We start from the raw sequence: 12,370 nt of genomic DNA, 5'->3' as shown, positions 1-12,370 counted from the left end.
TAGAACCCATTTGTTAGTCCTCTTGGTCATCCATGGTATTCTCAGTACTCTTCACCATCACCACATTTCAAATGAATTGATTTTCTTCCTATTGGCTTTTTAAAAATTGTCCAGCTGTCGCATCCATGCATAGTAAGTGATGGGGAATACAGTGGCATAGATGATGCTTGCTTTAGTGTTCAGACTTATGTATTTACATTTTATGATCTTGTCTTGTACCCACTGTTAATGGGAAAATATATGTAGATTATTAAAATAAATGATTTTTGAAGCTGCTGAAATAGAAATTAAAAATTCATTTCAAAAAAATTCAAAATATTTTTTAGAGAACATTAGTTCATCCAGGTTGGGTTGGTAGCAATTTAAATTTACTTATGACTTCTAATAGCTTATAACACCGGGAGGGGGGGGGCAGTTTGAAGTCCCTGCAATAGAGTGCACCCCGTTTTCTCTATGGGAAGTGAATTCCAAGTTTGCCATCTGAGAGCACATTCTCTTGTTATTTGAAGACAGCAGACTCTGCATTCTTATTGAAGCCACTCATTACAGCTGTAATGTTCTAATAGCAATAAATACAATTATTTGTTAGTAATCAGGTATTGCTTCTTTTTAAACTGACCCCATAGTACAAGTGAAGAGAAACCAATGAGGTTCAGACCTACATTCCTCCTTCTTTTCACAAAAATAGTTGCCTGACATTCACATTTCTGCTCCAGTATGAGCCTAAGCATATACAGTGGCCCCTTGGTATACTCGGGGATCACGCGCGCCGCCATTGGGAACAAAAGTCCCTGGCCTCCCCTCCCCCCTTCCCTCTCTCGCTTCCCTCCTCCCTGCCTTTCTCTTACTTACTTTTTGGGCCTGGGAGGCCTCCAGCGTGACTGCTTGGCCTTGCTGCTGCCGCGGGAAAAGCCGGGTAGCAATGGAGGCCAAGCCTCGGCCTCCTCGCCGCTGCCATGGAAGGGCCCGATGGCAGTGCTGGAGGCCTCTTGGCCCCCAAGAGCACCACCACCGGGCCTTTCCCGCGGTGGCAGTGATGAGGCAGAGGCACCATGGAGGCCTTCAAGGCCTCTAGTGCCTCCACCGCCACAGAAGGGCCGAATACCAGTGTTGGAGGCCAAGAGGCCCCCAGTACTGACACCCGGCCCTTCTGCGGCGGCGGCGAGGAGGCCAGGTGATGGTGCAGGAGACCTTGAAGGCCTCTGGTGCTGCTGCGCTCTGTGCCTCCTCTCCGAAAGGAAAAGCGCAGAGCGCAGCAGCGCCAGAGGCCTTCAAGTCCTCCCACACCGTCACCCGGCCTCCTCGCTGCTGCCGCCACGGAAGGGCCAGGTTTCGAGCTGGAGGCCCCTTGGCCTCCAACTCCACCCCCTGGCCTTTCTCGCGGTGGTGGCAGAAGCTGAGGCCACGAGGAGGCCGGGAGGCAGTGCTGGAGGCCTTGAAGGCCTCTGGAGCTGCTGCTCTGCCTCCTTGCCACCCGGACCTTCCGCGGTGGCAGTGGCAATGGCAGAGAGGGGGCCGAACCTTGCCCTACAGCACGGCCTCCCCGCAGCCGTGGCCTCCGTGCCACCGCCACTGCCACCGTGAAAGGGCCAGGTGGCGGGCTGGAGGCTTCGTGGCCTCCAACCGACCCGGCCTTTTCGCGGAGGTGGTGGCAACAGGTGGCGGGCTGGAGGCCAAGAAGCCTCCAGCCCGTCACCTGGCCCTTCCACAGTGGCAGTGGCAGTGGCATGGAAGCTGCGGCTGCGGGGAGGCTGTGCTGGAGGGCAAGCTTCAGCCCCCTCTCCGCCAGTGCCACTGCAACTGTGGAAGGTCTGGGTGGCGGGCTGGAGGCTTCTTGGCCCCCAACTCCACCCCCCGGCCTTTCCGCAGCGGTGGCGACAGCGAGCGACAAGGTAAGTAGGTAAGGAAAGAGGGAGGAAGGGAGGGAGGGAGGGAAAGAGGAGGGGTGAAGAGGCGCCATCATTTGGGACAACTTCCAGGTTTGCCTTCCACGGATGCTCAAATCCACAGATGGCAAATCCGCGTATAAGAAGGACCGACTGTACTAGGACATGGACAGTGAGCACCTATGGATTTGTATGACTCTGTCCCATTTCTTACAATCATTGGGACCCATAGACATGAAAGGTAGATTTTCAAAGAGGTGTCCCTGCTTTCCTTGTAGCCTCTCAGGTCCAAAATACAAAAGCCTCAATTTAGTCATCTTGGGCCCGTTACAGATGGGCCTTTGCTCCGCCCCCAGTACGTACTAGGGGTTGGCCGAGCACGCAGCGTTCAATCAGGCTTCACCCCTAGTATGTACTGGGGATGTAAAAATGGCAGTGCCCATGCTGCCATTTTGACGTGACGGATGCTTAGTGTCTGCGCATCGCAGTGCGGTTGTGACGCCGCAAGTGTGCCATTGGCGCCTTGTGGCGTCACAACTGCGCCACAAGAACCCGCTTTTGCTGTGTGTGGCTCTCCCTTGCGCAGCAAACACGGGTGCCGGCAGAGCCTTGGTTACAAAACACACTGCAGGAATAATCTAGTTTGAGACTGCTTTAACTGCCCTGAATCCCTGTTAGGGAATCCTGGGAACTGTAGTTTATCGTGGCACCAGAATGCTCTGATAGAGAAGACAAAATGTCTCACAAAACTACAGTTCCCAGAATTCCCTAGCATTGAGCCAGGGCAGTTTAAAGCGGTCTCAAACTGGATTGTTCTGTGGTGTGTTTTGGACCTCAGTCACCCCCAGGTTTAGAAGAATGAGGAAGCATTTTATCTGATAAAATAGTTTAATAAAAGAAGCACTTGGCTATGAAAACTGAAGGAGATTTTTTCTTCTTCATACTGCTATAAGAACCTCTGGAGTTCTATGAGGAAAAGTAATAAGATGATGTTATTCATCCTGATGTTTAGGGTTCAGCTAGAACAATGACTTTAAAGCTTTTGACTTTTGGACAGCTCATTCTCTGATAGGCTGAAGGAACAATTCACTATATGTGAGTTAACCCTTTGTGCCAACCTTACCACTTCACACTGACTATTATTATTGTAATACTTTATTTATATAGTGCTGTATTTTAACACAACGCTGTAGATACAAAAAATAAAATCAATAAAAATGAAACCTGCCAATAGTGCACATTCTACAAAATACATATAAAACAATAGATAATAATACAAGATAGAATTAGATAAAAAAGCAGACAATAAATTAAAAAGATCAAATATCCAATTAAATATCAAATCTCAGATAGCAATTGTATAAACAATCACACAATGCCTGGGAACACTTTCCTGAACAATATAGTCTTCAGCTCAGTTGAAGAAACTGGTTAAACTGCTATTATTATTATTATTATTATTATTATTATTATTATTATTATTACAGTATTATTATTCTATGACTCTATGGCCCCATTCTCACTATAAAAGGAATCGGATTGCTGAGCAAATTAAATGACCCTAGTTCCCATTTGAAACGGGTTCCTGTCGCAATGTGATCGAATCTGTCATGATGAAGTGTGGCAGACAAAAGAACTGTGAAGCCGAAGGATTTCATGGCCGGCATCCATAGTTTTTTGTGGGTTTTTCGGGCTATGTGGCCATGTTCTAGCAGAGTTTCTTCCTGACGTTTTGCCAGCATCTGTGGCTGGCATCTTCAGAGAATGAACTGTTTTTTCCAGACACTAGTTAAAAAGAGGTTCTTTTGAAAAAATGTGATTCCAAAGCTTGTTGAGCAAATGGGAATGACAGATTGGAATCACAGCATTCTGGAGGAGAGGGACTAATGGCAGAGGGGTGTTTACCATCCCCCCCTCCCCAGTGCTGTCTTGTCATTATTGGTGTGATGTTTGGTTCCTTTTTAAATAAATAAATAAAACTAAGCGATGAAGCAACAAAATGGTTTAATTATTATGGACTTCAAAAATCTCCCTATTGCCAGCATGGCCAGAAGGAGAAGGAGCCTGCCTGCAAAAAATATCCTCCTTAGCATACCATCTTTACTGAGGACTGAAACAACATGCAGGCAATCTGACTAACATCTCCAATTGCTTTTTTCCCTTCTTGTTTGGTTTGTAATCTTGCCTAATGAAGAAGCCCATGGAGCTTCAAAAGCTTGCAACAAGTATATTGTGCATTTTGGTGGGCCAATAGAGGTATCATTGATGGATTTTAGTACATCAAGTGTTTATATGATAGTGTCTTATACTGTAGAATATATCCAGTGTTTCCTTCAAGAAAAAGAGTATTAGTCAGATTATCATACATAGAATCTTGTACACTTAGTTTGATCCTTAATTATTATGTTTGGAATATAGATATTGATACATTCTGATAAGACAATGGCAATTTACAACGTATCGTCTTTGGAAGCTTTCCCCTGAGCTATTGATTTCATTATCTTTATTCTCTTTTCAGGAGGAACATTTTCTGTTCCAGCTTGAAGAAGGGATTGAAACTTTGGAAGCAGCCATAGCTTATAAGAATGAAAGTATTCAAAACCATCAGAATTCAGTCAGAGCTTCGTCTGAAATCCTTTCACACAGTGATGCCAATGTGATGGGAAAGTTGGTTTCCTTGTCTAATACTGAGCTGCGAGCAATTCTTTTAAAGTTTTTTAATAAGGTATGTTGTCAGAGCAGTGTTCCAGAGAGCAAAATCTATTGGTTCTCTTTTTTTGTTAGCACAGAACAACTGACTAATGCATTTTGTTATGATGCTTCTGATGGTAAAAACAAGTTGAGTAGAAATGTAATTCTGAACAGGGCATTTGTTGTTGATGTGTGCCTTCAAGTTGTTTCCAACTTATGGCGAAGCCTAACGCAACCCTATGAAGGAGTTTTCTTGGCAAGGTTTGTTCATAGGAGGTTTGTCACTACCTTCCCTTGAGGCTGAGAGCATGTGACTTCCCCAAGATCACCCAGTGGGTTTTATGGCTGAGCTGGGAATTGAACCCTAATCTCCAAAGACATAGTCTAGTGCTCAAACCACTATAGCACATAGCGAGCCAGTGGTATAGTGATGTGAGCATTGCACTATGACTTTGTAGAACAGGGTTCAAATCCTCGCTCAGTGATATAAAACCACAGGGTGACCTTAGGCAAGTCATACTTTCTCAGCTTCAGAGGGAGACCATGAGGGCACAAATAGACATGCATTATCTCCTCTATTAATTTATATTGACAAGGATTACCTCTCAATATTATTATTATTATTTATATCCTGCCTCTGTGCAACACAACTGGGGTGGCTTACACGTTAAAATACACAGTCCTGTACCCCAATAACTCACTCACCCCTAAAATACATTTAAACAGTTTACAAATTAAAATATACCTTAAAATAATAACAAATCAACAATGGTTATTGCAGAAATCAGGGAATAACAGGTTCAGCTTATTTAGTGGCCAGTTATCAATTCAAGAAAGGCCTGCTGGAAGAAATCCACCTCAACAGCTTTTTTGAAGCTGTTTCAGGTGGTAATGTAACGGATCTCATGAGATACAGCATTGTTAAACTCAAACATCTTGAGTTTCTGGTTATTATATGTTAAAACTTAGAGAGCTATGGAATCTGTGGTGGTGTTTATAAAAGATGTTTCCTATTAATGGCATCACTAACTATGGTGTCACCCAGTGCACCCCTCTGCTCCTCCGTTCCCTGGCTTTCTCCTCTGGGAGGAAGCCCAAGAATGGAGCAGGTGGCAAGGGTGCATGCACCTCTCCTGCACCTTAGGAGGAGGGGGGCCCAACATGGTTTCACTCCTCTTCTGGGTATTACCTGGTGCCGGCCATAGCCCCTGCACTCCACCAGTGATGTCACGGATTCCTATTGTGTTTGTGAAGGAATAGATAGCTCCTCTGACATCCAGTCAAAGTATGTGACACAGGATGTCTTGCCAATTGATCTTTTTAAGCTTAAGGATATAATGAATTGGCTCTCTATGCTGATTGCATAGTAAAATACTATTGTTTCACATTTTTAATGGTTTTGACATGCCACATTTTTAGTTTTCATTGTTAGTAATGTTTTGATTTCCCAAAAACAAAAAACTTGCTTCTTTAGGTTGTTAGCCTTCGTGAGAGTGAGCGTAAGTTGCAACTTCAGGCTGAAGAACATAGAATGAGGGTAATGGAACAAGAAAACATAGTAAGAGGACTTGAATCAGCACATGAACATCTTATGCTGCAGTGTGACAGGCGTCTGACCCTCCAACAAAAAGAGCATGAACAAAAGATGCAATTAATACTACTTCACTGCAAAGGTATTTTATTTTGGTGACATCTGGGTTGCCACTGTAGGAAACTGTTGTTCTGCTGTTTTAATACCCTTAGTTTTGAAACAGTATATAGTCACTTCATCTGAAATATTATTCTAACATCTGAGCATGAATACAAAGAAGAGGCTCATCTCCATTACTGCTCAGATTCAGGTATGCATACAAAGGCTGGGCCAGTCATGTATTTACAAATAAGTTGTGAAACAGTGTTGTAAAGAGCAAAAGGCTAAGGAGACAAAGCCAATGATAATCTCCTTCTTCCTCCAGCAACAGCTCTTGCTGGGTCCTTCTATATTTTGTAGAAGAGCAAATGTGGATCCCACCAAGTATGTTCTGTGATACTGTACCTTTTCAGATATTGCTTGATAATTACTTAAGGCATTTTCAAATTTGGTGATTTCACTGTCTTCTCTTTGTGTTTGTTCAACCATTATGTGTTTGTTCAACCATTACTATGAGGTGTGGATTCTAGGACAATTTCTTGGTATTGTACTAATTCAATAATTATGGTTTTCCCCATTCATTCTCACAATTTAAGTAGACTACTATTTGTTTGCTCCAGTCACTACATAGGTTTATCACTATTTTAATCTGTACGAATGATGGCCATCTTTCTGGAAAATTTCCACCAGAGTACCATTATTACATTTAAATATTTGAATATATCACTTAATGCTCAGAGTTCAAGAAAAACTGCAACTGAAATGCAGATTACACTGATATTGCTTTTGTGTTCTAGAATGAAACTGAAACTGAAGAGCAATGCTGAATCTAACATTAGATTTGTCTTTCTAGAACATGATAGTGAAAGTATTTCAGAAACTCTTAAAGGTTATGAGGCAAAAGTCCAACAATTGGAAAGAGACTTGTTCTTCTACAAGAAAACAAGCAGAGAATTAAAGAAGAAATTAAAAGAACTGGTTGGAGAATCAGTACACCATCCTCAGACACCAAATAAATGTATGAGTATTACATTTATAAGCCATACATAGCTAAATGTGTACAGTGGTACCCCGGGATACGAATGCGCCGCCTTACGAAATTTCCGGGTTACGAAAAAAATCCATTGAAAAAAACTGTTCCGGGTTACGAAGGTTATTTCGGGTTACGAAAAAATTTTTGGTGCTTTTCGGCGCTTTTACGCACGAAATCGCGGCTTTCGCTATTAGCGCCTATGGCTTTTTCGGCTTACGAAGATTTTCGGGTTACGAACGCGGCGGCGGAACGAATTAAATTCGTAACCCGGGGTACCACTGTAATAGAATGTATTGTTCTGATGTTTTTAAAATATGGTCATTATAGTAGGTACATTAGCCATCTTTTCTTTATATTATAGTGATGTTTTGAGTTGCTGTGTACCTTCAAGTTGTTTCCAACTGGCAACCCTAGGATGAACCTATAATGAGGTTCACTTGGCAAGTTTTGTTCAGCGGGTGGGGGGCTTGCCTTTGCCTTCTTCTGAGGCTGAGCATGTGACATGCTTAAGGTCACCCAATGAGCTTCCATAACTGAGTGGGGATTTGGACTCTGGTTGCCAGTTGTAGTCCAGGACTACAACATGCTGGCTCTGTGTATGTTCTCTTAAATAAGTTCTGATTAATCCACTTTAGTATTCGTAAGGCAGTGTTATCCTTTATTTATTTAAAAAGATGTATCTTTTCTGGTGCAGTTCTAACTTACATCTAAAGTTCTCACTAAAGGAAATTGTTGTTCTTCCTTTTTGCCTTCAAGTCGTTTCCAATTTACAGAACCTAAGGTGAAAACAAAGGGGTTTTCATGGCAAGATTTATTCCGAAGAGGTTTGTCATTGCCTTCCTCTGAGGCTGAGAGCATGTGACTTGCCCAAGGTCATGAGGAGAGGAAGTTTTCACTGTACTCTCTGGAACAGGATGGGGGATGCCATTGGCATTCTTCAGAGAAATGGGTGAGAGTAATCTCTCTACTCAGTGCATTGCCCACCTGCAGAACCTCTACTACATTGGAGCCCTTCCCATTTGCAGAGGAGTGTAACTCCAGACCCAGGCCATTGCATTTTATTAATCCTTTTCATTAATTTGGGTATTTAAAAAATAATTTCAACATTTGAACCAAATAACAGACTAACTACTGTATATAGTCATAAATAAGTCTAGAAATTTTAGTCAGAAAATTGACCCCAAAAACCTAGATCGACTTGTCCACAGGTCAGTGTAAATACTCTAACTCTTGGTAAAAGGGAACCATTCCCTGGTGAAAGGCAAGAGTGGAATCTGTTCTGGAAGCACTGACCTCCCTCTACTCTCTCTTCCATTTAGCCTTTAGTGTGAGCCAAAAGTTATGCCTGCCAGAATTTTGTATTCTTTTGGCATTGTTTTCCTTTGCTTCATCATTTAGATCCTTTGTTGCATGTCAGTAAGGTTTGCCCAAGGGTCATATAAAAATCCATAATTTACCCCAAAACCTGCCCTCGACTTATACATGAGGTCAACTTATAGTCGAGTATATATGGTATATGTAACACAAGACAATACCCCAAAATAGTTATCCCAAAGTATCTAAGCCAACTGTTTGACTATTTCTTTTTAGGTTTTTGTGATGGTACACCAAACCAAGAAGAATCAAGTGTTTTATCAGAAGAACTTGGGTGGCCAGCCAAATCAGTTGGAAAAATCAAAGGAGCAAATCACCCAACAGATAGTTTAGAACAGCAAAATTCACACCCATTTCAAGAAGAAGCTGTAAAACTTGTACCCAATACATCCAGTAGTCAGGAAGCGGAAGCAGGAAAAGTACAACACTTTGCAAAATTTCATCCACAAGGAATCTGTCGTTCTCATGCAAGAGAGACTATGACCCAGCTTCAAGGAGCAACCACAGTAAAACTTTCTCGCAAAGAACTGCGTCACATCCCTGCGTCTGAGCTTTCCTCTAGGCTCTCAGGCCTTGCAATTGGTAGAAATTCTGTTCCTGCAGACTCCACTGAAACGCCTAGAAAATCAAATGATATATAATTAACCCTGTAACCTTTTGAAAGTAGTTACTAATCTTTGAAATTTCCTTGTTCATTTCAGGCAGCTATGATCATCTCTCATTTCTAGCTGCTGTACCACATGCAGTAGATAATATATCATGTGCATATAGGAATGTGTGATGCTTACTGGCACAGTGATATTATAAAGGGTTGAAGCAAAACTGACTTTTGCCTTTATAGCTTAAGCAATCCATACTATACATATTTTATATTATTATTACCATTATTATTTCCTAGCCGCCCCTCCCCATGGATCCAGGCGGGGGAACACAACAATTTACAGTCACACCACATCAGTTAAATGCAATTTAAAATATATTTATTTTAATACTGGTGTAATGTGATCAGTCCTGAATGTTCCAGTAATAAATCTGGATTCCATGTTTTGAACTAGCTCAAGTTTTCAACTTATTAGGCGTATTTATTAGAGCAAATAATGAGGGCAATTAAGAGGTATTTCTGGTGATTCTTCAGCTGGAGAAAACCTGTCCTTTTACATGATGGTACATCTGGTGGGTCATTTTCTCACATTGTGATTGAATCTAAAACTGTAGGTGGAGCAATATGGAGTTCTCACATCAGCAGTGAGTAACTCTGGCAGGCATGGGGTCATCTTTTTTTGCCTCCCCAGACCTGCATTGTTCTCAAAACACTTAAAAAAACCCAACCCACAAGTGACTGATTTGGATCTTGGGTGTTCTCTGCAGATTTGAAGTGTTGAAAGTTCTAGGTTGTAAGCCACTGTTCCTGGAAGATTCCAGGAGCAACAACTCCATGGTTTCAGACTTATGGGGCCTTATTTTTTTATCCATGTTTTTAGTAGATAAAAAGAAGTTGGGAGGGGGAATAGTACAAGCTTGGGCAACTATAGAAAATCTGTAGGGGCCCACTTTCCCACTCCTGCTTCAGATAAAAACACTGTATGCATTGTGATAAGTTTTTTGTAACAGCATTACCAATTAAAATAAAATTAAACCCTTTTTCAATCCATGCCTATTTATGTGGAATTACTTCTTGACTTTAGTCCTGATGAAGAATGTCAAGCACAGCCATCAAAAAAGGTAGAACAAAACATGACTAAAGTGCTAAAGAAGAAAATACGTGTTTCCTAACACTCATATTGAATACAAGTCCCAATCACACTCAAAACGTATTTGTAACTTTGTGGCCTGAACTGTAATGTGACTCTGTGCCTGGGACATCAGTGAGTCTTCCTTTTCCTGGAGAGCAATGTCTTTAGATTTATTGCAAAATAACTGTCAGAATAGGCATATTTATTTCTGTGAGAAATCATTGTCTTTCACAAAGCTAAATGGCTTGCATGATATACATGTAGGTGCTTAGTCCAGCTGCCCCCATTAATGTCAACAACCAATTATCCTGGTGTGTAACTGAATGTCTGTATAGTCAAAGTGAGCCACCTAATTGTAAATCAGAACACTACTTCATAAAATAATCCTGGTATAAAATAAATATTCACTGCTATAAGGAGTCAGGGACAGCCTTGTAGGGCAATGTATTGTCTCTTTCTCTCAACCAGATATACAAACTTGATATGCACACACACTTTGTTCACTTACTCCTCAGCCCATACTGCTTTTGTTTACCAAATCAGAATGGACTGATACACTTATAAAGCTGTTTGCCGTGGCTTTGATCCATTTTTGCCTTGCTGTGAACAGGGTCCCACTCCTGTCTACTTTAGCTCACTGTTGTTTCCTTTCACCTCTGAGTATGTCAGTCACTGAACATGCTTTTGGCCTGAGTCTGGTTGCACCATTTGCCACAGAGCTTCTTGTAGCTGTGCTCTGCTCTACCCCAGTAGCTTCTGAAGGGCCATCTGATGTGCTTAGGAGGAACCAGGGTTGCCAAAAACAGAACTGGAGACAACTACAGTCATCCCTCCATATTTGCGGCTTTGATTATTCACAGATTTCATTACTATGTTTTCTCTAGGACTGTCTAGGTCCTCCAGTGTAACTCTGTGGTCAAGTTTAACTAAAAGTTGCCCTGAAAGACCATTTGTAGCTACTCCAGTGCCATTCTATGGTCAGTGTATGTTGGACATTGACCACAGAGTTGCACTGGAAGACCTAGAGATTCCTAGAGAGGTGTCCTCTCAGGTAAAAACAGTGTTTTTGTTATTTGTGGTTTTTCCATATTCACGGGGGTCTTGTTCCCCTAACCCTAGCGAATAGCGAAGGACAACTGGACTTTCATTTTTAATGGGTGTGTAGGAGAGGGACTCTTAGCAGATGTGTCACGCAGGTAGAAAGCCCAGGTGGTGTGGTTGTTTGTGTAAATTTACAGCGCTTTATAAATAAAGGTTAATAATAATAATAATTAGAGTTCGATCCTTGCTTGGCCATGCAACCCATTGGGTATCCTTGAGCAAATGTATATATTTATGGTAGTTATACTCCACTCTTCAGCCTTAAAGGCTCTCAGATATTATTCAGAAGGTTCCCTGCCCTCAGCTTACAATCTAAAAAGACATGACACAAAAGGAGAAGGGAATGGTGGTGGGGAAGGGATGAGGTCCAGTGGTTCTTCTCTCCCTCTGAGGCCTGGACCAAGGCAGAGGGACTGGAGGGAGGGCCCTTCTTAATTCAAGCCACACTCTCTCAGCCTCAGGAGAGGAAAGGCAAATGCTCCCTAAGGAAAAACCCAGTGAGAGGGTCGCCCTAGTGGTTTGAGAGCTGGACTATAGGACTCTGGAGACCAGGGCAAAGTTCCCAGCTGGGCCACTGGGTATCCTCGGGCAAAGTCACACTCTCTCAGCCTCAGGGGAAGGCAATGGCAAACACAGCTCTGAGGAAAACCTGCCAAGAAAAGCCTGGGACAAGTCTGCTTTTGCGTCACCCCAATGAGTTGGAAAGGACTTGATGCCACACAGCAACAAGGGCTGCAAACACACTGGAGAAATAACCCGGTTTGGCCCCGCTTTAACTCTTTGTCCAGCTCCCAGAATTCCATAGCTTTGAGCCACAGAAAGAGTTAAAGCGGGGCCAAACCGGGTTATTTCTCCAGTGTGGATGCAGCCAAAGCCAGACTTGGAGGCACAACAACAAAGAGCAAGTCAGGCAGTAAGTAAC

At 42.6% G+C, this 12,370-nt stretch overlaps 1 protein-coding gene across 5 annotated transcripts in view; it reads left to right on the top strand.

Moving 5' to 3' along the window:
* KIF27 (kinesin family member 27) overlaps positions 1-10,265 on the top strand; it is a 34,995-nt gene extending 24,730 nt beyond the window's left edge. For all 5 annotated transcript variants that reach the window (XM_042454347.1, XM_042454348.1, XM_042454349.1 and 2 more), the window contains 4 exons: positions 4,405-4,611; positions 6,052-6,250; positions 7,061-7,225; positions 8,831-10,265. In XM_042454347.1, coding sequence (XP_042310281.1) covers positions 4,405-4,611; positions 6,052-6,250; positions 7,061-7,225; positions 8,831-9,255 — 996 coding nt within the window. In that variant the 3' untranslated portion in view covers positions 9,256-10,265. The remainder of the gene's footprint in view (positions 1-4,404; positions 4,612-6,051; positions 6,251-7,060; positions 7,226-8,830) is intronic.
* The last annotated feature ends 2,105 nt before the right edge of the window (positions 10,266-12,370 follow it).

Source organism: Sceloporus undulatus, chromosome 2 (assembly GCF_019175285.1).
Source record: "Sceloporus undulatus isolate JIND9_A2432 ecotype Alabama chromosome 2, SceUnd_v1.1, whole genome shotgun sequence".
NCBI classification, from domain to species: domain Eukaryota; kingdom Metazoa; phylum Chordata; class Lepidosauria; order Squamata; family Phrynosomatidae; genus Sceloporus; species Sceloporus undulatus.
The sequence above is the reverse complement of the archived record's forward strand: the minus strand, read 5'-3'. Positions and strand labels throughout refer to the sequence as shown.